The following is a 26,790-nucleotide window of genomic DNA, read 5'->3' as shown; positions in this document are numbered from 1 at the left end:
CAACATGCATACAAATGAATCCAAAAATGTATCGGTAAAGTTTGTCCAAACAAGTCAAACGATGTTTCTAATTAATCCTCAGGTATTCTAATATCTAAATAAACTATGAAATTTCAGATGGAGAATAGTATGTTCAATAGGGAAGATAAATAACGAAGAGCGCGCACCTCATTCATGCGCGCCTCATTCACAACAAACAAAACTACTTTTCTAATGAGAGACACCTTGGAAAAACTACAACTACTCGTTCGTTTAAAAAAAAAGAAGCCTGAAACCCTTTCTAAAAACTGTTGACATCTAGTGGAAGCCATAGGAACTGCAATCTGGGAGAAATGTATTTGTATATCCCATAACAGTAGTTCACCTGACTCTCAATTAATGCTTGTGTTGTTTGCTTAAGAATCTTTCCTGAGGGGCCTCCCAGCGCTGTGGTTAACGGCGCTGTACTACCAGAGACTCTGGGTTCGCGCCCAGGCTCTGTCGTAACCGGCCGCGACCGGGAGGTCCGTGGGGCGACGTACAATTGGCCTAGCATTGTCCGGGTTAGGGAGAGCTTGGCCGGTAGGGATATTCTTGTCTCATCGTGCACCAGCGACTCCCGTGGCGGGCCGGGTGCAGTGCGCGCTAACCAAGGTTGCCAGGTGCACGGTGTTTCCTCCGACACATTGGTGCGGCTGGCTTCCGGGTTGGATCGCGCTGTGTTAAGAAGCAATGCTGCTTGGCTGGGTTGTGTATCGGAGGACGCATGACCTTCAACCTTCGTCTCTCCCGTACGGGAGTTGTAGCGATGAGACAAGATAGTAGCTACTAAACAATTGGATACCACAAAATTGGGGAGAAAAATGGGTAAAATTCAACAACAACAAAAAACACACAAAAAAAGAAAATAATCTTTCCTGGTCCTTCTGATCATGCTTGCTGTTTTAATATTTTTTTTTAGATAGATGAGTTATTTGTGATGACCATGATAAGCAGTTGTCTAGCTGCACTCCCAGTAGTTTGGTTTCTGCCACTTCCTCAGTTTGTACTCCTTTTTCCTAGTGGAACAGACCAAAATAACTTTGGTTTTCTTGGTGTTGAAAACAAGTTTGTTCCGGCAAACCCACTCCTTGATATTCTCCAAATCTCCTTGCTGTACCTGTTGAACCGATTGTCTTACTGTATAAATTGTAGTATCATCTGCAAATATAGCAGCTTGAGTTTCAGATCAGGCATAAGGAAGGTTGTTGGTATATATTAAATAAAGAAGTGGCCCAAGGCAGCTGCCCTGCGGTATTCCACAGTTTCAAGCATGGGGGGAAGAAAATGAACCATTGATATAGGTGGACTGTTTCCTGTCAGGTAGATATGACTATACCCAATTCAATGCTACCTCCTTAAAACCATAATGCATTCATTTTGTCAAAGTAATTTCATGATCCACTAAATTAAATGCTGCACTAAACTCTAAAAATAGTACACCCACAAACCTGCTATTATCCATAACATGACTGGTCAGTCATGCCAACCAATGCAGTGGTAGTGGAATGGTTTTTGCAATAAGCATGCTGATTGGCTGTAATCAGATCATTCTTTCTCCCATATTTGTCTACTCACAATACCCTCCAATATCTTATTGAGTGAAGGGAGTAGACTAATTGGTTGACAATTGGCAGGAGTAATGGGTTCCTTACTGTCTTTTGGAATAGGACACAGTTTAGAATGCTTCCATACATTTGCAAACATCCCTTTTTCCAGTGACCAATGAAATATATATTTCAGTGGAGCTGCAGTCTGGAGAGCAGCATAGCGAAGTAAAAAATTGTTCATAAGATCATAACCTGTAGTTTTATTATCGGGTACCATGTGTTAAGTAAGAGGTGAGCACTCAGGACATAGCTTGTCTGAACTGCTGTAACGGATTTCCTCTTCCTCTTCTGAGGAGGAGTAGGAGAGATCGGACCAATGCGCAGCGTGGTACGTATGCATAATGTTGTTTAATGAGAATGAATACAAAATACAAAAAGAACAAGAGAATCAAAATGAAAACCGAAACAGTCCCGAATGGTGCAAACACGGAAACGGAAAATATTCACCCACAAAACACAGGTGGGAAAAGGCTACCTAAGTATGATTCTCAATCAGAGACAACGAACAACACCTGCCTCTGTTTGAGAACCATACCAGGCCAAACACATAAACACAACCTAGAAAACGAACATAGACTGCCCACCACAACTCACGCCCTGACCATACTAACACAAAGACAAAATAAAGGAACTAGGGTCAGAACGTGACAACTGCCCTCTTCTCACTTCTGGTTTTAGACCGGCTCCATGCCAGCTGGGCAGACCGACAGCTCAGAACGAAAGACACGTCAGAACTTTGTTTCCACTGAGAAATAGAAACCGAAACATTAAACAACTGTAACGTCAGTAATGTCCAATAATGACAAAACACCAACTTATAGTAAACATACAACAATACCTCATAAGTGGAATGACGTAAAACCTAAAAGTAGATCCAGTAATGTCCAGTAATGTCCAGTAATGTCCAGTAATGTCCAGTAATACCCAGTAATATCCAGTAATGTCCAGTAATGCCCAGTAATATTCAGTAATATCCAGTAATTTCCAGTAATATCCATAATGCCCAACACAGCACAACACAGTTTCAATCTGGGAAAAATACAGAATATAATGATATACTTTACTATCATTAGCGGCAGGAGTTTTTCATATTCACTTGACGTGACTAGGAAAAAACTTCAGGCCCCAGTTAAAGTTCATTAATAACAAGGGACCTAGTAGGAAAAATATCCTCAATAACTTGCATATTCAATTTGACAGTAAAAGGAATGTTTTAGTCAGCATATTGTGATTGCTAGTGAAGAGATTCACCAGCTGAGGCCTCAAGGCTCTGTTAGTTGGCATTGAGTTGACAGTAACAGCACAGTGATGTCACTCTCTTCCTCATCTCTCTGCACCGGTCGCTCTGGTGTTCAGGCTGTTGTGTTTGCTTTGACAAACCCCTTCTATCACCCTGTGACATCACCCACCCTGAGGACAGAACACAGGTCCAGCTAGCAGGAGGAGATACAGACTGGGAAAGTCCACTCATGGAGTCTCCTGAATATCTGTTGGACATTATAGACATGGTTGGATCATTCTCTCTCTTCTCTTTTCAGGGATGTCCTTCCCTTCACCCTGAATCTCCCAGAAGCCATTGCAGCCTCCAAGACTCAGAAAGACCTGGAGGAGGTGGCCCAACTAGGAGCAGGTACTACAGTAATAGATGGGTAGAATGTGATCAACTCTATTTTCTTCTCTGCTTAAAGGGATAGTTTGGGATTCTGGCAATGAGGCCCTTTATCTACTTCCCCAGAGTCAGATGAACTTGTGTATACAATTTATATGTATCTGCGTCCGGTATCAAGGAAGTTAGAGGTAGTTTCGCAAGCCAATGCTAACTAGCGTTAGCACAATGACTGGAAGTCTACTAAAACAGCTAGCATGCTGTTCCCATAGACTTCCAGTCATTGCGCTAATTCTAGTTAGCAATTGCTAAGAGACATAAAAATGGTATCCACGAGTTCATCTGACTCTGGGGAAGTCGCAGACTAAACTATCCCTTTAAACCCCTTTAAACCTGGCCCTGGAGATAATGAATATGATGTTGAAGAGTGGAGAATGTCCCCAAAAGTGGGCTATAAGCCAATTAATTATCCGATAGTAAATTGATATAGAAGGAATCCAAATGGGCTGTGTCTCCTTGAGGACATACAAGCATAACGTAAAAAAGCCCCTCATTCCACAGAGTGACATTTCTATGTGTACAGGTGCTGCGGCTACTGATATCATCTATTAGTTTTATAGGTTAGTTAACTCATGCTCACCGGTGCGGTCTGGTTTCATGGCAGGTTTAGTTAGTCACTCTGTCATGATATTCTTAGTTTCCTTCTGTTGAAACTCCAGTGTGTGAGTCAGTTTCCTCCAGGCAGGCTGCATAACTCAGGGCTGGGGAGGAGGGTGTGGTGACTGGAGTATTATACACACAGGCATGGACACAGGCACACACACCAGTCACAGGCTTACTCTGAGAGAGAGAGAGAGAGAGAGAGAGAGAGAGAGAGAGAGAGAGAGAGAGAATATCTTTGCAGACACGTCTCAAGACATCTATGTTATTGTGTGGAACACTTGAATGAAATTCATGCTGTCCGTCTAGGGTACCGAGAAAGCAGATCGTCTTGAAGCCTCTCAAATATTACTTTTCTGGTGCCACATTTCCATGGAGATTTGAACCCACACCAGTGTGTCGCCAGTGTTTTACAGAAAAGGCTGAGCCTTTTAGCTCAAACACTGCGGTAAATCCTGTACAGAAATGCATAATGGGTATTTTCTCTCTCAGGGGGCAAAAAGGATATTGTTTTGCGGCACCAAGATTTTATCAAAGGTTTTTCCAAGGGCAGCAGACTTTGGCTCGGCTAAGTCATTTCAACGTAGTTCGTGAATTATTCATACTAACTACAAGGTCAAGAAGGGAATAGCGGACATGGTTCCCCCTACTGAATTGAGTTTGTTCACTCACTACATACACACCTTGTTGCAGTATACTCCATTACGGAAGGTTATGAATACATTACTGACACACAATTTAGCTCTGGGTACAGAGTCTGTCCTAGACTCAGAAAGTAGTGGAGGAAGAAATGTCCTTTGAACTATCAGTAAAGCTCTCTGCAGGAGATCCATCCAGACTATTCCCCGAGGGGTGGGGGGGGGGGGGGTCACTGTTAAACCCAGCCCAGGATGAGCACACTCTGGGTGGTGTAAAGAGCATGGAGAGTTTGCCTGTCTCAGTCTAGCTCCAGAGGTCATGTTTCTCAAGTGGGCATTGCATCAATACCACTGAGTTGTTTCCGTCCCTAGACTAGAGAGGTATGACGAGACCTTTGAAGCGGTGCCCGACATAGCTCCGTCGCTCTCTGCCGTTCCAGATGTGTTGCTGTGCAGAGGGTGTGTGTGTGCTTGTGGAATTCAATGCGTACAGAATGTGCTTCGCAGTCCTCTAAAGTAAGGACTGCGAAGCACGTAACTTATAACTTATGGAATCATTTATAACAGTCTGTAGATTCTATTACATGAATGCCATTATTCTGTAAAGTATTTCTTAGTGTGTGATTGTTTGTCTGGATGAGTTAGCACAGAGACTTGTGTACCAAGTGCCAGCAAACAATAGACTGATTCAGTGGATACAAGTGAAAAAACAGAAGAGACGATCATAACGGAAACCAATGTCCTGCATTGCAGCAGGAAACTCGAGCAAAGAGAAGGGAGGTGGAGGGCGATCAGGAAAGAGGAGGGCCTATACACTACTGTAGGCCTGTCCAGTGTGTAGACTCCTCCCACCACCCCTGTGGAATTTGCATGTGTGACTCCCTCTCCGTCTCTATGTCTCTCTGGGTGTGTGTCTGTCAGGACAGCATTCTTGAATCAGTGCTGGGCGATGCAGGGCTGAGCTCACCAAATTCTCCGCTGCCTCAGAAGAGCGTAGGATCACAGAGGAAAAGAGAGAAAGAAAGAGAGGGATATAAATAGGTTGACTGCCTAACTACAGTGCTACTTGCACTATATTGTGGATGTGTCAGTGAACTGGAGGATAAAGTAGGTGGGAAAGGGGTGTTGATGGTAGTTCCTGTGGGTGTTTATGCATTTTGTTTGTGTTTGGGTCAAGGTTAGGGCTAGGCGGTTTGTAGGTTTCTGTGTATGAGGGTATGTATGTCTGTGTATGAGGGTATGTAAGTGTCTGTGTATGAGAGTATGTATGTGTCTATGTATGAGGGTATGTGTCTGTGCATGAAGGTGTGAAGGTGTTTGTCTGTTTCTTTGAATGGTTATCATGACTTTGAGTGTTATTGGGTCAGGTTGTGGTTAGGCAGCTATTGGAGGTTTTTCAATGTATACAGTGTGTGGACTCTGTTAATGATTCCTAATCTCTTTTCTCCTGTTAGGATTCTGGCACTCTGCTCTAGGCAGCCTGCGAAGGACAACCTCTCCCTCTCGCCCTCCACCACAGCGCCCTGACAGAGACGGTGACATCCAGGGTGCAGAGAGGACACAAGGGAAACAGAGTGTGACTCGCCACAACAGCGTTCCTCCAGCTCGTCCCCCTTCCTCCTCCTCCTCTCGCCTGGAGAGAAGCCAGTCCAACGGGGCTCTTTGCTTCGTCAACCCCCTCTTCCTCCAGACTCACCGGCGGCTTGAGGAAGACCCTCCATCCTCTTCCTCCTCTCCTTCCCCCTACGTCACACACTCCACCCCCAGCCCAGGAACTACCGGTGGGACGTCTTCGGCCCCTGTCACGGACCCCAACGTGACCAGGAAGTCACGCCCACCTCGGCCCCCGCCTCCCCATTCCCTCTTATTCCCGCCCCCCCGTTCCCTCTCCCAGCGCCGCCAAGCTCCCCCTCCCCCCACCCCTCTACCCCAGAAGCCCAAGAGCAGCATGCCCGAAACGCCCGCAGCCATTGTTGTCACCAGGCAACCACTGCAACCTTCATCCAATCAGAACCTTCGCCCCACCCCTCGCCCTCCCATGGGTGCCAGGCACAGCAGCCATTCCAAAAAGATGACAAGCAGCGCCGCCATCCCTGTGCCCCACCAACACCCTCAGCACCCTCCTCCCCCACGCCCCAATAAACCTGACATCGACGCCCACCGGTGCCACATCGCTCTTGATGACGAAACTATTGCCAAGGCTCTGTCCCGTGCCAAGCTTCCTCCTTGCCAGACACCAGCCATACCCGCTCCCTCCATAGTGGGAAATGGTGCTGGTAGCCCCCCCAGCCCTCCGGGTAAGACCCCCAGGCGAGAGGGACAAGAGGGGAGGCTGAGCGACATGTCCATCTCCACCTCTTCCTCAGATTCTCTGGACTACTCCCACCCTCCCCTCTCCCTCCCCGCCAGCCCCCCTCTCAGATTGCGGCATCACCTTGGCAACAACAAGGACAGCAGCGACGACGAAGACCTCTGTGACGAAGAAGAGGAAGACTACGGCGTCAGCCTGGAGAACGACCTGGACCAGGGCCTCCGTCCTCCCTTCAAAGCCCACCGGAGAGGGGTCGGGGTCAAAGTTGCGCTGAGCTTCCGGAAAGTTTCTGGAGTCTTCAGCACGTTCATGACCCCAGAAAGGCGAGCCGTGAGGAGGATAGCGGAGCTCTCCAGGGACAAGAGTTCCTACTTTGGATGCCTGGTTCAGGATTATATCAGTTTTGTACAGGAGAATAAGGGGTGTCATACGTCAGGCTTAGACCTCCTGCAGACCCTCAGACAGTTCATGACCCAGATGAAGGCCTACTTGACACAGAGCTCCGAACTGGACCCGCCCATCGAATCCCTCATACCCGAGGATCAGATCGGTGAGTTTGTGTGTGTGGATTGTGTGTGGGGTGGGGGGGGTGGGGGGGGGGGGGTGTGTGGTGTGTGGGTAGATACATACGTACTTCACATGAACGTCTGTATGAGTGTGTGGTTGTGGGTGTTTCTCATATCCCAATTATTTGCTCATGTTGGCTCTCTCTCCGAGCACTTCAGCTCTAATAGGGAAGTAATACCTAAAAACTAGTTTCACAGTGACCTAATCCACTTACAACATATTTACAGTGATAAACTGTCAAGACTTAGTCTACGTACATGATGAAAATTAGCCCAGCTATTTGAAGCACTCCCTATTAGTCCATGTTAAGACAGACTGGTTATATAAACCAGTGTTGGGTTACGGAGATGCCAGTGAGATGCCAGTGTACCCTCCCTTCCCTACAGTCAGTTATTCCTGGCCTCTCCAGCTTGGCACAAATTCACACAGTTGTGCCAAATGCCAAGCTTCTTTCGTGGTTCAATTGGAAAGGCAAAAATGACAATTATCTCCCAACCAAAATCCCTAAATGTCAGGGATTATTTTAATGTGGGACCAAATATGGTGTGACTTACTAGTGACAGAAAATAGGCCTAGTTAGAGGAGGCTACATTACGTAGTCCTCATTTTGACGACACGGAGCTGAAGCAAGCAAGTGCTAATGTTTGACAGTGAAATTGTGATGGAGGCTGACTTAGCCAATGTTGTCAAATAGGGTTTTCATTGAGTTTGGGCTGAATACGTATTTGCACGATTATGTAGCCATAATTTTACACTCGTCTCTTTTCCCTTGTTCTTTGTAAACAACAACAGCCAAGCATTGTTCAGAGAAGAAGTGGTTGTTGGGGTGGTAGCTGACCTCTCTCTCTCTCTCTTTCTCTCTCTCTCTCTCTCTCTTTCTCTCTCTCTTTGTCTCTCTCCCTCTCTCTCTTTGTCTCTCTCCCTCTCTCTCTTTGTCTATCTCTCTCTCTCTCTGTCTCTCAATTAAATTCAATTCAAGGGGCTTTATTGGCATGGGAAACGTGCTAACATTGCCAAAGCAAGTGACTCTCTCTCGTTCAACTTAGAAGTATGCAAGGTAATAAACATAACAATAAAAGACTACCAATGCTCTCGATAGGTCTATGCATACATTTACTAAACCAGGCACAGTAACATTCTGCGACTCAAAGGACAGTAACATAGGCTAGGATGTTCCGTGTTTGCCACCAGATACAATGTTTACAAGGTTTAGTCTCGACTAGTAACACAAATGGGATTCCTGTATAGACAGACAGACTGACGTAATGGCGAAAGACGCAGGCTATGGAAGGCTTTCAGGAATAGAGAAGTGAAGCTTGGACTGTGCTCTCCTACACTCACTGTTGACATACTATGTCAGTGTAGACTGTATACTGTATGTATAAGAGGCGTTAGGGAGAAATGGGTGTAGGTCGTCGTAATGTCATTTAAAAGCCCAAACTGGATCGATTTACTAGTAATTGAGGTAAGGGGGGGGTAAAATGTATAGGTTTACTGGTAATTGAGGTAAAGAGTGAGCATGGAGGTAGAGTATCCAAGTGTGTGTTTATAAAGGGAACCAGAGGACTGTCAACACACACAGATACCCACCGACACACATACACACACACAGGTTGGTTTTACCATTCAAAATCCTATTTTCCTTAACCCCAAACCCCTTACCCTAAAACTGAACCTAACCCTAACTCTAGAGACAGTTTGTGCTGTTCTGTGAAGGGAGTAGTACACAGCATTGTACCAGATCTTCAGTTTCTTGGCAATTTCTCACATGGAATAGTCTTCCATTTCTCAGAACAAGACTAGACTGACAAGTTTCAGAATAAAGTTCTTTGTTTCCAGCCATTTTGAGCCTGTAATCGAATCCACAAGTGCTGATGCTCCAGATACTCAACTAGTCTAAAGAAGGCCAGTTTAATTGCTTCTTTAATCAGAACAACAGTATTCAGCTGTGACATAATTGCAAAAGGGGTGTCTAATGATCAATTAGCCTTTTAAAATGATCAACTTGGATTAGCTAACACAACGTGCCATTGGAACACAGGAGTGATGGTTGCTGATAATGGGTTTCCAGCTACAATAGTAATTTACAACATTAACAATGTCTACACTGTATTTCTGATGAATTTGATGTTATTTTAATGGACAAAAAAAAAAAAACTATTTTTCTTTGAAAACAAGGACATTTCTAAGTGACCCCAAACAGTCATGGTATGATTCATTGTATAGGCTGACCCCAAACTTTGGAACGGTAGTGTATATCATAAGGCCTTTCCACAAATAGAACAATGAGACAGATACAGTGCCCTGCGAAAGTATTCGGCCCCCTTGAACTTTGCGACCAATTTTTCAGTTTTTGATTTGTTAAAAAAGTTTGAAATATCCAATAAATGTTGTTCCACTTCATGATTGTGTCCCACTTGTTGTTGATTCTTCACAAAAAAATACAGTTTTATATCAATATGTTTGAAGCCTGAAATGTGGCAAAAGGTCGCAAAGTTCAAGGGGGCCGAATACTTTCGCAAGGCACTGTATTTCACCTGAGGTATAAATGTGAAGCATCCGGTTGGCGTTTCCACTCACTACCAAATATGGTGATCAGAGGAAACCCGGTGGCCGGCGGAGGGAGAAGATTGAGCGAGATGGGTTTTTGCCATATGACCTCCATACAGTTTTCTGTTTCCAAAACTAGAATCTGGAACAAACAGAGTGGACTGCGTTTTAGAGACTTTATCTTTTGCTAAAGTTGTAAAATATGTTGTTGTTTAGGAGGAGTATAAGGGTGAATTGAGTTATTGCACACATGCACTTCACGGAGTAGGTGTTCCCTAACAGAAATATGAAAATACATGCTAGAATGAGCCAATAGGATCCCACTAGCTCATGCTTGGCTCTGCCCACCTCCTTGTTTGTTCTGCACACTATGCTTCATTTGCTCCTATTGGAAACGACAGGCTCTGGTCTATCTTGGCCACATCAGGCCTGCAAGTCACATTATGCTGGCTGGCAAAGTGATGTGTAATTCCTATTGGAATCCAGCCAGAGTTATGATATCCAACAAGTGGAATTGTTAATCACCTGCAACCTGCATTCAGAATGACTGATAGGGTAGGGAAGATTGAATACTGAGACGACCTCAATCATTTAAACTGGAACAACCATCTCAGTAACGGGTGCAATAAATCCAACAGATTGGATGATTAAAAAGAACTGTATGTTATTTATCTTTGTGTAGCACAAAATGTATCAACCAATCGTTGTACATGCAAAAACACAGATATTACAGTAAAACAAACTATTCTGAAAATCTCCCTGCAATAGAGCATGCTGGGAAATAGTATATTATTTTTTACATTTGTTTTCACCTTTAATTTGACCTTTAAGTCAATGCTGAGACCAAGGTATCTCTTCCAGATGAGCCCTGTGTAGCACCACAATACACATCAAAATACAGTAAACACAATAGACCTCATATTCATATACACAATAGTATATGCCTTATTATACACAACAACAAAAGCTAATCATAAAAAACTAGACACATTCTTCAGTATGACGAGGTCCCCTAACAGTGATGAAGGACGTCTGGTTCTATGTAGAACCCTTCTTGCCTTCCAAAGAAACATCAAAGAACCCTCTCTTCCAAAAACAATGTAGGATGTTCAAGGTTGTAGGTAGAACCATTTGGCTTACAAAGGACCCTTGTCTTCCAAAAAGGGTTCTTTTGATCAAACTGGTTCTTGGTAGAACCCTATCTCTCCACAAAGAACCCTTTTGGAACCCTTTTTTCTAAGGAGTGTAGCCCATTGTTGCCCAAGACTTACAGTGTAGCCCAAGGCTTTACAGAGGAGGTATAGCAACATAACAAACATTGCCCAACATACCAAGGAGTCAAGGTCCTGAGAGGAAACCAGCAGTAAGGAAGTGTAGAGAGACGTGTGTGTGTGTGTGTTTACTTCATGTGTATGAACTACTAACCAGTGTGTGTTTATCCAGCTCCTGAGTCCATGTTAATAATCTACCTACCTCTCCATCTATTCAGAATCATATTTATTTTATTAGTCGTAGCCGACAGTAAGACGCTACCCAGTTTTTACCTTGGTTGACATTGCTTTGCTAAACTGGCTCATTTACATATAGGAATATAGTGCTGTGTAGTCTGTAGGGAGTGGGGAGTTTTCTAACCTTACACTTCCCTCATCTTTCTTTCTTTTTTCTTTCTTTTTTTTCTCTCTCTGTAACCTCCCTCTTTTTACTCCCCTCTCTCTCTCTCTCTCTCTCTCTCTCTCTTCTCTCTCTCTCTCTCTCTCTCTGTACACCCCCCTCTCTGTACTCCCCTCTCTCTCTCTCTCTCTCTCTCTCTCTCTCTCTCTGTACCTCTCTCTCTCTGTACCTCTCTCTCTCCCTGTACCTCTCTCTCTCTCAAGCTCTCTGTACCTCTCTCTCTTTCTCTCTTTCTCTCTCTCTTTCTCCCAGCTCTGTTTTCCTGGAAAACCCAGCATTGCTCATGTCAAACACCATAAAGCAGTCCTCCTTTCTTGACTTCTGCTACTCTCAGGTTTTCCACACAATAGGCCACTAGATTAATTTGGATGAAGTCCTTTTGCATGATACAGTGGCGTTAACCAATGCAAAACTACGGTTCAGTACCCAGCTGCCGGCTACGGTTCATGGGCTCTGTCACCGCTAGTTAATCAGCAGCAATGACTGAGAAACAGTTTGTTGCTTGAAAACAGGTTGCACCGCTTCGCTGACCCTGATTTTATTTTGTTATTTTATTTTTTAGTTTGAGGTCAGATGAAAAATAATAGAATAGGCTACGTGATGGATGTGAGCTATTGTTTTATCAAACTGTGAACTTTGTGTTCAAGGATGTATCCATTATTCTCCCGGGGATCTTGAGGTGATGTCCGTTAGTGCAGGCTCAGATATGGTTATGGCTGGGTTATGTTTTAGGGCGAGGCAGTGGAAGTAGCTCTTCACAGCGTACGCGCACCATCGTACAGTAAAATACTATTGCATGGTCAAACTGCATCTGGGTCAGTTGAGGTTTTTAATGGTTGTGGATGGTATTTATTTTACGGCATGACTTTTTACAGCGTTTGCGTTTACCGTTTTATTGCGGAAAAGCGTTTGCAGTGGCATGAGATTTACCCCCTTTAGAAGTTTGAAATGTGAAGCTCTTATGTAACGGAGAGTTTTACCACATCCTCCTAATTGTGTGAAACATTGATCGAACTCCAAAAAAAGACAAAGAAAGCCCTGCACACGGCAGTGTGTCTTGATCCAGTTTAGATTTATTGAACTCCATTGACGACTCAATATGGGCCAAGCCGGTTTGGGGAAGCAGCCACTAACTCCCAACGTGTCTGTGTGTTTTATCTCTAGACTCTGTCCTGGAGAAGGCCATGCACAAATGTGTGTTGAAGCCACTGAAGGGCGTAGTGGAAGTGGCCCTGCACGACTTCCAGGTGAGCTTTGTCTTCCATTGCAGCACCTGATAGAATCATAGTTGATTCGGAAAGTTAGTAGAACGTCAGTCAAGGAGCTCATGTCTTTTAACAGGATATATTTTATATGCAGTGTTTACACTAAGGAGAATCCTGAAGTTGATGTCACCATAACCACAGGTCTGAGAGGTTTTCTCCCCTTCTGGTAATGACATTTCTATGATGGAAATAGAGGATAAATAGAAGGAACAATGATCATAGAAATGTAATTAATAGATGGCGATCATGACCATGATGATGATTCATAACCTTGTTTGTCTAGTAATTATATATCTATAACCATAACCTTGACCTTCCTCTCTCTCCTCTCCCATTTAAGCATTGGGGCTTTGTCACTTCTTATAGCTAAACTTCTACGCTCATAACCTTCTCCTCCTTCCTCTCCTCCTAGGTGAGCAGTGGAGGCTGGCAGCAGCTGAGGGAGAACCTGGCCCTGGCTAAGACCCGGAGGCCCCAGGACCTGGGTGTGGACGGGGCCGTGCCCCCTGACCCCATGGCCATCGAGAAGATCCGCCACAAGTTCCACAACATGAGGAAGATGTACTCCCCGGACAAGAAGGTGTCGCTGCTGCTCCGAGTGTGTAAACTCATCTACACCATCATGCAGGATAACTCAGGTAGGTGGGATTGGGGGGAGGATGTGTTTTGGGAGAGAGGGTGCATGTGCAGAGAGTGTGGATGAGTTCCACATATATGTCTATAGTGTACCTGGTTGTGTATTACACAAGATTGGGATCAATTCCATTTAAATTCAGTAAATTCAGGAAGGAAACTAAAAAGCACTTTTTCTTAATTCTTCTGTTTGATAAAATATTTTTTAAATTATATTGAAATTCAATTGACCCCTAACCCTGTTTTATCTGCATGCTTCTGAGTGTGTGTGTTTGTGTGTTCATGTGTGTGTTTTCATCTGACCACACCTTTCCTATACCTCACCTTGCCTTTCCCCGCTGTGTAACTCTCTCTCAGGGTGGATGTACAGGGAGGATGACTTCCTGCCCATACTGGCCTACGTCCTGGCCCATTGTGACATGCCTTTCTCTCTCTCTCTCTCTCTCTCTCTCTCTCTCTCTCTCTCTCTCTCTCTCTCTGCCTCTCACTCTCTCTCTTCTCTCTATCTCTCTTCTCTCTCTCTCTCTCTCTCTCCTCTCTCGCTAGTCACTCTCTCTCTCTCTTGTCTCTTCTCTTCTTTCTCTCTCTTCTCTCTCTCTCTCTCGCTCTCTCTCTCGCTCTCCTCTATCTCTCTCTCTCTTCTCTCTCTCCTCTCTCGCTCTCTCCTCTCTCTCTTCTCTCTCTCCACTCTCTCTCAATTCCCTTCAATTAAATTTGCTTTATTGGCATGACGTAAGAATGTACATATTGCCGAAGCTTACTTTGGAGATGTACAATATTAACATAAAAATAATAATAATCTGTCTCTCTCAGGGAGGATGTACGGAGCAGATGACTTCCTACCGATGCTGACCTATGTCCTGGCCCAGTGTGACATGCCTCAGCTGGACACTGAGATCCTCTACATGATGGAGCTGCTGGATCCCACACTTCTGCATGGAGAGGGTATGTCTCCCATCACATAATGACACTGGATTCAATACCACAGTATACAGTTTACCTGGACTGATCATTGAAGAGGGGAGGTCTACCTGTCTGTCTTCTCCAACTGATCTATCTCTACCTTTTATCTATCAGAATGAGTCAAGCTCGTGTTGTGTCACACTGCTAAGCGACCCAGTGAACTGGCCGTCTTGCAAAGTTTTGTGGTGACAGATTTCACCTTCACACCTTCACACCTTCACCTTCACACAAGTACAGGAGGCAGTGTCTGGACTGACAATAGATCTGCCTGGCCCAATCATAGTCCAACTTCAGGAACTTGGGTCAGGACAACACAATCTGGTCAGTTCTCCTGTGTGTCCGTATCATAAACCACAGTAAAAACGCAGCCCTACCTCACTTTAACTCACAGTAATATTAGATCTAGACAGGTCTATAAAAAAGTAAATCTAGTATCTTGGTACACTCTACCTAACATCATTTTTTTCTGCAATAAACAGGCAATTTATCTCAAAATCAAGTTCACAACCATGCATATGTGTTAGCTCGGGTCGTGCAAGGCAACTACAGGTCAAGTTCAAGCCCAGACTGGAAGGCAGGCTTGGTAGGAAACAATTGTGTTCCACAGGAAGACGATGTGAATTGGAATGTTCATTAGGTGTGGGTGGGTTCCCTTGGAAAAGGTATTGTCCCTCTAGTTAGTGGCTTCCTGATGATTATCTTACAAAGGGCACTTCCTCTAGTCCAGTGTCCTGTTCTCAGTCCCAAACACACTGTAGGAGTGCAATGCGATATACTCACGTATAAACCAGAATGTATTCTTCACCATCATACAGATTGTATACGTCATTTTCCACCTCGTATAGCCTCGTTGACACATTAACACGACCACAGTCAAACTGCAGCATGCCCATATTGACATGTATTGTATTTCTCTTCCTGGGTCTCCTCCTTCCCTGCCTGCTCTCCCCTTCTCCCCAACCTTCCCTCTCCCAGGTGGCTACTACCTCACCAGTGCGTACGGGGCCATGGCTCTCATCAAGAACTTCCAGGAGGAACAGGCAGCCAGGGTCCTCAGCTCCGAGGCCAGAGACACCCTGCACCAGTGGCACCGCCGACGCACCGCCCAGCGCACGGCACCCTCCGTGGACGACTTCCAGGTATCGCCCTGAACCCCATCTGACCCCCCCCCCCCAGGCAGTGAGTTTGAAAGAACACCCCCCTAAAACGCCTCCCCCGAGACGGGGACTGAATCTGCATGGCTCCAGTGTGAAGTTTCCCTTAAGTACAGATCTAGGATCAGCTTTCTTTCCCCCAATCCTAACCTTAACCATTAGTGGGGGGGAATGCAAAACTGACCCAAGATTAGCGTCACTGGGCAACTTCACTCAACACCAATCTGCATGAGAAGCGCCGGTGGTGACATGCCGAGACTATCCCTCTACATCTGGATCTGTATTCAAAAATGATCTGGAACTATGAAGACACTTTTTGAAGAAAAATATGTGTTTGATTTCCGGGTTAGGGATGGTCAAGAAGGGAGTGATATTGAGAAGGAAGCTGATAGGTAGATGAGATAGGACTAATCTAATGCATGTGATTGTGCGCTAATGTCACGTTGTCTTGGTTTTTCTCTGTTCGCTCTGAAATGGCTGTGTCTTCCTGTAAACGCCATACAAATAATAGAGGCTATAGAGTCGTACCAAAGCTACTTCATCTTTCTCCCTGTGTGTCTTAAAAAACAAAAACATTCCTGTGTATGTGTGTCTCAGTTCTGATCCTGCATGTGCACCTGCATATAACTGATATCCGTGTAATGTTCTCTGTCTCTCTGTGTCATTTTCTCCCATGTGTTTTTGCATGTGTATATTTTATATCTGTTTTGCATGTTTGCATACATGTATATTTGTATGAATGATACCAGTATCACATTCCTTGTATCCTTTCTCCTTCAGAACTACCTGCGAGTCGCCTTACAAGAAGTCAACAGCGGCTGCACAGCCAAAACCCTCCTAGTCCACCCGTACTCCACCACCGAAGAAGTATGCTCGCTCTGTGCCTACAAGTTCAAAGTTCATGACCCCGAGAACCACTCCCTCTTTCTCATCACTGAGGCAACCAGTCAGCAGCTAGCCCTGGACACACACCCCCAGCGAATCAAAGCGGAGATACACAGCCACCCAAACTCGCAACCCTTCCATTTTGTCTACCGCAGAGTGCCCAACCTTAACCTGTGTATACCAGCTATCCCAGCTAACCAGCACAATGGCAACTGCCTACTGCCTAGCCAATTGGATGAATGAAACTGAATTGAAATGAAATAAAAACCTTATTGATCCCTAGAGGGGACATTGGATTTTTCACTAGTGTACAAACACATACAGGAAAAATTCAGACTCATACATCAGCACACATAGACCTGAGAGAGCACTGATGGAGGGTGGAACAAGTACAATACCTGACTGCTGAGACTGAGGCAGTCCTAATATGGACACCACGCGGGTATGATGGAGTGATACTGAATGGTGATACTGAGGATGTCCTAATATGGACGTGTATCCATAGAATGGTAGTGAATGGCGGAAATTGAAAAAATACACTGTATATTTCAACTATAGGGACAGAGAATGTTGCTGTGTGTTGTGAAGGGATCCTAGACTACTCAATGGAAAAAGTAGTTCCTATTCTTCTAAAAGGAGACAGAAAGAGGAAGCAGGTGTGGAGAGAAGTGTCTGGTGTCTGCATGCATTTCACTCTCTTTTTAGGGATACGGCACGTGAGCGTCAGGAGTTGGTTGGTCAAGTCCAGTGTCGGGTCAGCTTGGACTTTGTGTTTCCTAAAGAAGGAGCACAAAATGGCCGCCGCAGAGCCCTCCATACTCTGATACGCGCGTTCTGAGAACTGACTGACGTTTCTAGTAGTATGACTGGGGCCTGAAGTATACTTTTTAAGAAACACCCTTGTGTGATTATTTTGTGAGGTCATCGGACCAGGAAGTTCTCTTACATCACATCCTCACGGTCTGTTTTCGTTACAAGGACTAATGTACATGCATGCTCCTCTTGCAGAAGTCAGTGTATCTGACTGTCTTCTTCTAACACTGGGACCTGGTTAGAGAACGCTGAGCTTCTGCTCCTTTCCGGTGCTTGACTTGGGCAGGAGCTCATCGGAGCTGAGTACCTGCACCTCAAATGTTCTGCTGCTTGAGCTCCTGTTCCTCTTATAGAATATTAGCTCAAAAGTATTGTGGAGCCCCTGCACCTGAATTTGAACAGTACCGGCAGCCAGAATCAAGTCCAGCGCCGCTGCTTTCTATCCAGGTCAACACATAGAATGGGATGACCCGACTGTGTGATCTCACAGTTGTCTTTTACATTACCTCTGGGGCTTTATTCAATCCGTATCACCGAAATCCAGCGCTATAGCGGAAGGTTGACGTTTATTGTCATTGAGTCTTGCCCTGGGAGCAGCAGTGAGCGATTTCCGCTAGATGGGCCAGCTGCAAAGCCAAAATTGTCTAATTCGTAAAAATTCATGAAAAATAAATGTAGCTTTTTGGTCATAATTTAAGGTTAGAGTTAGGCATTCGGGTTAGCGGTGTGTTTAAGGTTAGAGTTAAGGTTAGGTTTTCATGACTTTGTGGCTGTGCCAGCTAGTGACCACTCTGCAGAGCTGACTCCAGGGCAAGATTCATGACAATAAATGCCAACCTGCATTTAGCATGCTTGATTTCTGATTGAGCTGACAAAATGCAGTTTACTATGAATGCAGTCTCCATAAATGTGGGAACATTGCCATTAAATGTAAATCGCGCTATAACTTTGAACTTCAGCAAATTGGATTGAATCGAGCCACCCCACTGGGCACAAACTGGTTGAATCAACGTTGTTTCCACATCATTTTTTAAAAAATCATTGAAAAAACGTGGATAGACATTGAATTGACGTCTGTGCCCAGTTGTCCTGGTGTGATGTGTGAAGAAGCTAAACAGATGCTTTGCGATGGTTGGCTGGACTTTCATGTGGATTTGGCGACCCCTGCAAGATAATTGAAGAATGGCTTGCAGCAGAATGGACATCATATCAACTTGCATCCTCCTTTTGAGTTTATAACCTAAATGTAATTTGCAATGCCATTATATTCAAACATAAGAGAAACCCGCACACTGCTCTTGCTGGTATTACTTGTTTTGAAATATGCTTTAATTAGAGCAAGAGCAATGTGCAGGTTTCTCTTTTCTTTGAGGTTATCATATTCCCTCGCACCTGCAACCAGAACTCAGATGTGCGAGTGTTTTTTGAAATAAGAAATACAATTATATCAAATTATATAAGTGAATATATTTTTGTGTAGCATTTTGTCTGATTATTTTGCTGCAGTTGCTGGTCAACTGTAGACAACGTAAAAGTGTAGATTGTGTTTTTATAGGAAAATTATATTTTATTTGGATTGAAAACGTAACCAGTGTGTTCCTGAGATCATTTCCCCCACATGCCGTACAATTTTATGCCAGTAAATTAAACCAATAAATATTTTGGAGACAGAATCTGAATTGACTCAACTAAGCGTGTGTCTATATCAACTGCCTCAGCAAATGGGAATGACTGTATTCAAAGTTGTACTGGAAAGTTGATATTGTATTGGTTGATGAGAATATGCTATTTTTGTTTCTGTCTGTTATCTATAGGGGTCACTGGCTGGTTCCTTATCAGCTATTGAGAAGAGATTTGAATCTAAACTAATTTCCCCTTGAGGATGAATAAAGTACAATCTCATCTCAGTCAGTATTAGTGTGTATTACTGAGAGAGTTTGGTGATCTCTAAAAAGAGAACGGTCAACCGTTTTATTGAGATAAGTATTGTACAGTCAGTTGATATAATGGTAATCATTCGGTAACGACATAACCATTTCTAACCATTTTAATACTGCACATACTGACATTCTCCTGACACACTTTGTGATTCCTAACACCTGTATGATTTTCTTCCATCACTGTTTTGCCCTATTCAAAACGTGACGAGTAGAAATGGATATGTAGTATGTTCAAATAATATTAAAACACTACTGCTAAACCAACCAAACTGTATTTTTCATCTTGTATATATATTCTGGGGGATTTTTTTAATTTTATGTATTTTTCGAATTGTAATGCAAAGAAAGTTGATGAAATGACGGGGGGTGGGGGGATTAAAATATGCGAGATGGTGTTGGGTGTCCTCTCCCAAAAGCCCTGTAGCCTTTCTTTGACTATTGCACCCATTAAAACTAAAACTCCCTATTATGGGGTTCTTTTGTTGACGACGAGTGACCATTTGTTGCCATGTTGGACTAAAGTAGGAATGAATATACTTTAATAAGAAATAACATGCATCTAAAATGTTACTCCACAAACAGTTAGTGTCGTTTGTCTTTGAATAAAAACACCACAATGTAATCCATTTGAACAGTTTTATTTGTCGATTACATTTAGCAAATCACAAATGTGAAAAATGAAATGCAGAAATTAGTATGTGTGTAAATATATCCATGATATAAACAAGAGTCGTTAAAGCTAGATCGGACATTCAGTGGGATATGTGCCTTTACGCATGAATCAATATCTTCTTATCTCCTCTCCTTTCTTTTGCATGTTTTTCGATCTGGTGTTATTTGCCATAAGCATGTGGTGGCCAACACTTCAACTGTCTCTTGACTTTAGACTAGAGCCTTTTCAGACTCCAATGCGTGATTACAGTTTTTTTTCTGAATGCTTAAACACTAACAGTGATTCTTGAAGCACTATCTCTGAAACCATTAACACTTGTAGCCGATGCATTTACCAAGTGTTCCAAACTGAATGCACGTTCTCTGCTTTACACTGAGTTTGTAATTTTATAACACACTTTTTTTGCAAAACTGTAAACACCACCCACTGCTTTTACACTCAGTTTGCAATTTAATAACACACTTCTAGCAAAACTGTAAACATTGGTCTCTACATTGCTACACTATTTCGCCAATTGCCTTTCCACGTTGACACATGTGAAAACACTTTTAGATAATGAGTTCACTTACAAATCATAGCTTTAGAACTATACATAGGCCACTGGTAAACATTTGGTTTGGACAACAATGGAGGCCAATATTGGACAGAGAGGAAGAGGGGTGAGAACTGGAGGAGGACGAGGAGGTGAAGAAGTAGGAGTAGGAGGAAGAGGTGAAGTAGGACGGGGGAGAGGAAGGGAAGTCAGGAACACAATAACGGATGAAATCATGTTGTCAGCCATGGGATGAGCATGAGGGAGGCTGGGCAACGGGTTCAACCAAATCTGAGCCGTTATACTGTTGCAGGTATCATCCGGATATTTCGAAATGAGAACCGGTAAGTATCTGTAAGGGCTGTAGTCTTACTGGTACAGTAATATGTACTGTACTTTCGTAATGAGAAGGATCTATCACTAAAACCATTCAAATGTTTTAACAGAACTGCAAGAAAACCCGTATCTGGTGGAAGAGGTGGACTGCTCACCCCAGAGCTGGAGACCCACATTGTGGTCATTGCAAATAACTGTATCAGACTCAGAGACCTGCAGGACCACATAATGGTAGATAACACCATATTCCTAAACGTCAACAGAGTGAGTCCTAAACGTCAACAGAGTGAGTCTGCACGGTCGTCTACTGAAACACAATATAATTAGGATGAAGCAGTCTCTTTCGAAATAAACTCAGACTGTGCAAAACAACTGAGATATGAGTATGTGCAGGTAAACTATACTATCCTATCATTGGTACTGGATCTGGAAGTGTATGGTGCTACATAATATTGACTGATCCCTGTCTTTTCGTAATGTGCTACATTGTTTTGTCTTGTCTCTTTCAGAGAGTCATGGAGCTAGAAGCAGATGCAGTGCATCATGAGCTAATATATGTGGATGAGGCAGGTTTCAAACTTGCAAAAACAAGGGGCCGCGACAAAAATATAATCGGACACAGTGCCATCATCAACGTATCGGGACAACGTGGTGGCAACATAACAATGTGTGCGGCTATTAGTCAAAACGGAGTCCTTCGCCATCATGCAATCCTAGGCCCATACAACACTGCACACATTATCACATTTCTGCAAACCCTCCACAACAGACTAATCCCCAATGGCCAGGGGCCAGAGTAGCCCAGGTACGTTATCGTCTGGGACAATGTTAGTTTCCACCCGGCTGCTGTGGTCCGCAATTGGTTCACAGGTCACCCACCCACTTTTCATCGCACTCAATCTCTCCTCATACACTCAGTTCTTGAATCCTATTGAAGAATTCTTCTCTGCATGGCGTTGGAAAGTGTATGATCGCCAGCCCCACCAACGCATATCCCTTCTACAGGTATTGGAGGAGGCTTGTGGAGACGTCGATCAGCGGTCATGCCAGGCCTGGTTACGGCACTCCAGGCAATACTTTCCGCGCTGCCTAGCTCAAGACAACATCGCATGGGATGTGGATGAAGTCTTATGGCCAGACCCACAAAGGTGAGATGTAGCCTATTCTTTTTCTATTCTTTTTTTTTCTAGCACAAATGTTTTTGTTTTCTTCTACTGCGCTTTTGTTGTTTGAGGAGTATTATAATATTTTGAGAATAAAAAACAACTTTTCCCCCTTATTTGTATTGATAGTGTGTTATGTTCAGAATACACATCCATACTTTACACATTTGGATACCTGTGTGTATGAGTGTTTAAAACATGACAAAACTTTATTGCAAACTGCACAGCAGTTTACCGTCAGTTCGTAGTTGGGGCTTTGTGTGTAACGACTCTCCTCTTCTTCTGACGAGGAGTAAGAGATGTCGGACCAATGTGCAGCGTGGTAAGTGTCCATTTTAATATATACAACTGAACACTACAAAATAACAACGTGACTGAACAAACGAAAATCGAACCAGTCCCGAATGGTACATACACAGGAAACAATCACCCACAACTCAAAAGTGAAACCAGGCTACCTAAATATGGTTCTCAATCAGGGACAACGATTGACAGCTGCCTCTGATTGAGAACCATACCAGGCCAAACACAGAAATCCCAAAACATAGAAAAAGGAACATAGACAACCCACCCAACTCACGCCCTGACCATACTAAAACAAAGACATAACAACAGAACTAAGGTCAGAACGTGACATCGTTTGCTTATTGAAATGTATTGATGCAAAAACACATTTATTTTAAAGAGTTTGAAGAGTTTTGCAAGAATTGTTTGCTTTTGCAAGAGATGTATAACGTTTTGCTGGTTTGTTGTAAGGTTTTGTGGTTAGTGTGTAGAGTTAAGTAAAAATAGCCTATAGTTTCAAAGATGGTGCCTAAGCAATCAGAAAAAAATGTAATGCGATAGCCTGGCAAACTCCATCTCAAGTGATCCATATAAACTCTGGAGCAGCGGTCTAAAATGTGTTGGCTTTCCAACTCATCATGGATGTCCTCAGTGGCTATATCGTGGGAGCTCTGGTCTGAGTAAATGGCCGGTCAGCGCAATGACGTCCAAGTGTATATAGCAAATCATCAAAAATAGGGTGCAAGGTGGGCGTTTCTTCCCTGTGAGAAGGACCACAGTGATCCCGGCATGATGTCATAGTATCGGGAAGTAGGGATGCTGAGGGTGTTGCGTCACCCCCAGATAAATTAGAAAGTTTTTTTTTTGTATTAATAAGCAACAATTATTTTCACAAAAGTAGTGCAGTGGGCCTTTACTAGTCCTGTATTAGTGGACTGATATGGCCATCTGAAGCACACGCAACATTTTCATTTGATGAGTGATAATTGACCATGGATTGATTATTCAACGTTGCTCATATCTCTCACCCATGATCGTCCATCTAACTACGTGGCACGAGTTTCGATGTGAATTTCGACGTGCTGTTATCAGCTGGGGGAAGACAAGACGAACTGTGCAGTGGGGAACTAAAAATAGACCTACCAACATCAGAAAGCTGTCCTTGGTGTAAGAGTTGTGTAATTTTATTTTTCGTTTGTGATATTGAAATTAGTGTGTTAACCACACAGGTCTATTTATATGAAGGAAAATATGTTTCCAAATGGCTAATTAATTAATTTTTTTGTAATTAGTTCATTCTATTCACTATAGGGTAACTAACGATGACACTTCCCAAACTGTGGCAAAGTCAATGCCACATGTCTAACCTATGCAGAGTTCTTCTTCCCCCTGGCACTAATGTCATCACTGTTCAACTGAACCGTGATGTAGCCCTATTATGTTATTTTGTCGTCCCATTAATGAAGTACAGTATCATTATAAGGCATAGCCATCTGGAGACGTTTTCACCAACCACACTTCTCACTCCTCACCTCATTCATCTGCCTCTCTCCCCTCACGAGCCATCAATCAACACACAGATCGGTCTGGTGTCATTTTACCTAACTTTTTCTATTGTGAATATAATTTACCTACCCCAGATAGTAGGCCTGTGTTAAGGTTCACCTACCCATTACTACTACATGCATAATTCCACAGGCCTCTAAAGCATATTTGTGTTTTTCTTGGAATAAAAACACAATTTAACAAACTTTATTTGCATAGTAGATTTAGCTAAAAGTATCACAGAGAAATAATCCCCCCCCAGGACAAGCACGGTCAACTGATTTTTATTTTTTATTTAACTAGGCAAGTCAGTTAAGAACAAATTCTTATTTACAATGAAAGCCTACCCCAGCCATATCCGGACAACGCTGTGCCAATTGTGCGACGCACTATGGAACTCCCAATCATGGCCGGATGTGATACAGCCTGGCTTATAACCAGGGACTGTAGTGACGCCTCTTGCGCTGAGACGCAGTGCCTCAGACCGCTGTGCGTTATGCATTCACAGAAGCGCCAATTTATATAAAGAGTGCAAAACACATGTGAACCATTAAAGACACGGTAATATTCGTTGAAAATATCCATGACATGAAACAAGTACGGTATTGTGCCCTCGCCTTCAGTCTTATGCATTAATCAGTCTCTTCCGCCTCTCCTCTATTGCTCTGATCCACAGTCAGTGCACAGCTTCGAACATTTGTGGGTGCAAGACCCACAAACAAATCGGTGACACTGTGCACAGCTTTCATGGGCCTGGTTCCGTGCACACTGCGGCTTCACCTGGCACTGTGTTCTCTTCCAATTAGGGAGCTGGATGGGTGCCCGGGAAGGAGGCGGTGCGGCCTTGGCTGCCTCCTTGGCGGCTGCAGCTGCCTTCGTCTTGGCTCTCGTGTGGTTCTCACGAAGCTCCCATGCCAGATCCATGATGAAATCTCTCCTCGGGGTTGTCTTACTGGTGCACTGGGTGAACAAAACGTGCGCGTTGATAGCAGCCAGGTCAAACAGGTTGTAGAATACGGCAACAGGCCAGCGGCGAGTACCCCATTTCACCGTGAACTGTCTGGCCATCTTATCCACACCAACCTGGAATAAAGTACTAAACATGAGCAAATAGCACAAAAATACAATTTGTTACAGAAGAGCACAATGCATGAAATATGGCAAGGTGCGCCTAAATGTATAGGACTAATAGCCGACATTTCTTCTGTTTTAGTGCGCCAGGGTCTCTGGTTTTCTCTTTGTGTCACCGCCAATGGCAACTGTCAGATGATTAGTACTCAGGATACAGACGTTTTTTTCTAGGCTTCTTTCTGTAAACCGTAAGTGTTGCTTTGTCGTGCTTCTGCACTGTTGTGGAGAACAGCTCTGCTTGTGACTGGTTACATGCAGATGGAGGCAGCTCCAGTCTCGTCTTATTCACCGCCCGACCAGGCTTGTGTTCTTGTCAATCAACTTGTTAACCAATGGCAGTGAGGTGAAGACATCGTCCATGTTGACATTTCTCCCCTCACGGAGGTAAGGTTTCAAGAGTCGCATAACCATATGTTCAGGCTGCTGAGATTCATCTTTCCCCAAATACGGAAAAACATTCAGCAAGTACTTGCTGTCGATGTCAGCTGCCAACTGAAACTTCGTGCCCCACTTGTCTTGCTTGTAGGGGATGTACTGCGTAAAGCGACATTTCGTTTTCGTGGGGAACCAGTGTTCCACAACGGTGATGTTCACTCCTGGCTTGTAAGAGGTAACACATCTCTACAAACGCGTCCCAAACTTCTGATTCTCAATTTGTCAGTATCCAGGCGCATGCGTCTGGTCTCTCTTGCATCAAAACGCAGGTATCGCATGATCTCTCTGAAGCGGTTCCATGGCAAGATATCTCGGAAGAAAGTGATCCCATACCTGTCTGACCAGAGGCTCTCCAAACTCGTGTTCTTTCCTCCGTACAGTCCTCGGACATACAGGAGCGCAATGAACGCTTCCAGCTCATCCACAGACATGTCCCACGTGTTGTCTCCTTTCGCTCTGTGTGCCTCAGCTACAGTACAGTCCTTGATGTGCTGCAACATCTCCATGTTACATAAACAATGAAAGCTGTCGAATGCTCTGTCGATTTTGTCTTTTGCGTAAAGTGAGGGCCTGACTACACTGGGATTCCATTATGTGCTGATAATCTACTCGGAGTATTGTCAGCAGGCAACGTCAGTTATTGACGCCTGCACAGTGGGCATAATTCGGTCTCTCTTGCGCGGAGGCAGCTCAGGCTCCTAATCAGAATCGCAGTCAGAATCAGAATGTAATGAACAATTCCCCTATTGGTCATCTGAGTCGATCTCGATCTCAGCATCAAGTTCCTCCCCTCCATCTGACCCCATCTCATTCAAATCTCAGGGTTATCAGCGCTTCTCGCACCTCCATTCTCGGTCTTGCTATTGTATGCACGACTTCCGCTTCCACGCCACCCCTCTCTCGTTTTTCCAGCTTCTTCTTCTATGATAATGGCAGCCAGCAAACAAACGTTAAAGGTGCATGCCACCACCTACTGTGCAGGAGTTTGTGCACAATCACGGTTTACAACATCACATTTCTAAATCCTTCTACCCTCCTATTTTAATGAATGGTAAAAAACGTGAACGTTTTAATACTTATTTATCAGCAATACATGTACAATATATAAAATACAAATGTTATTAATGCATGTTTTCATTCATTTTAGAACGTTTTAAGGAGTTTAAAAAACACAAAATGCCCCAAAAAACAGTCCCCTGTGCTTGTAGTGGTATATACAGTAACTTATAACATATGTTGAATCATGCAAGGCTGATATTCAGTGAGGTGGTGATAAATGCACAAATCACTAATTGTCAATGGAATTTTAGAATTCTTGTGTTCATTGACCATTTCAATTAAAATCACTCTGTCTGTTTCTAAGAATTTGTAAGATCCTTATTTGCATAAAATAGACAGAGACCAGT

The 26,790-nt window shown here is 43.8% G+C and overlaps 1 protein-coding gene across 2 annotated transcripts in view; it reads left to right on the top strand.

The window, feature by feature from the left end:
• LOC139370312 (ras and Rab interactor 2-like) overlaps positions 1 to 19,900 on the top strand; it is a 45,315-nt gene extending 25,415 nt beyond the window's left edge. The window contains exons 8-14 of one of the 2 annotated variants that reach the window (XM_071109711.1): positions 3,167 to 3,258; positions 5,987 to 7,393; positions 12,796 to 12,878; positions 13,309 to 13,534; positions 14,343 to 14,474; positions 15,468 to 15,631; positions 16,427 to 19,900. In XM_071109711.1, coding sequence (XP_070965812.1) covers positions 3,167 to 3,258; positions 5,987 to 7,393; positions 12,796 to 12,878; positions 13,309 to 13,534; positions 14,343 to 14,474; positions 15,468 to 15,631; positions 16,427 to 16,774 — 2,452 coding nt within the window. In that variant the 3' untranslated portion in view covers positions 16,775 to 19,900. Of the gene's footprint in view, positions 1 to 3,166; positions 3,259 to 5,986; positions 7,394 to 12,795; positions 12,879 to 13,308; positions 13,535 to 14,342; positions 14,475 to 15,467; positions 15,672 to 16,426 lie in introns of both variants that reach the window. The other variant, XM_071109712.1, reaches the window with a different exon arrangement.
• The last annotated feature ends 6,890 nt before the right edge of the window (positions 19,901 to 26,790 follow it).

Source organism: Oncorhynchus clarkii, chromosome 17 (genome assembly GCF_045791955.1).
Source record: "Oncorhynchus clarkii lewisi isolate Uvic-CL-2024 chromosome 17, UVic_Ocla_1.0, whole genome shotgun sequence".
Classification (NCBI taxonomy): Eukaryota; Metazoa; Chordata; class Actinopteri; order Salmoniformes; family Salmonidae; genus Oncorhynchus; species Oncorhynchus clarkii.
The sequence above is the reverse complement of the archived record's forward strand: the minus strand, read 5'-3'. Positions and strand labels throughout refer to the sequence as shown.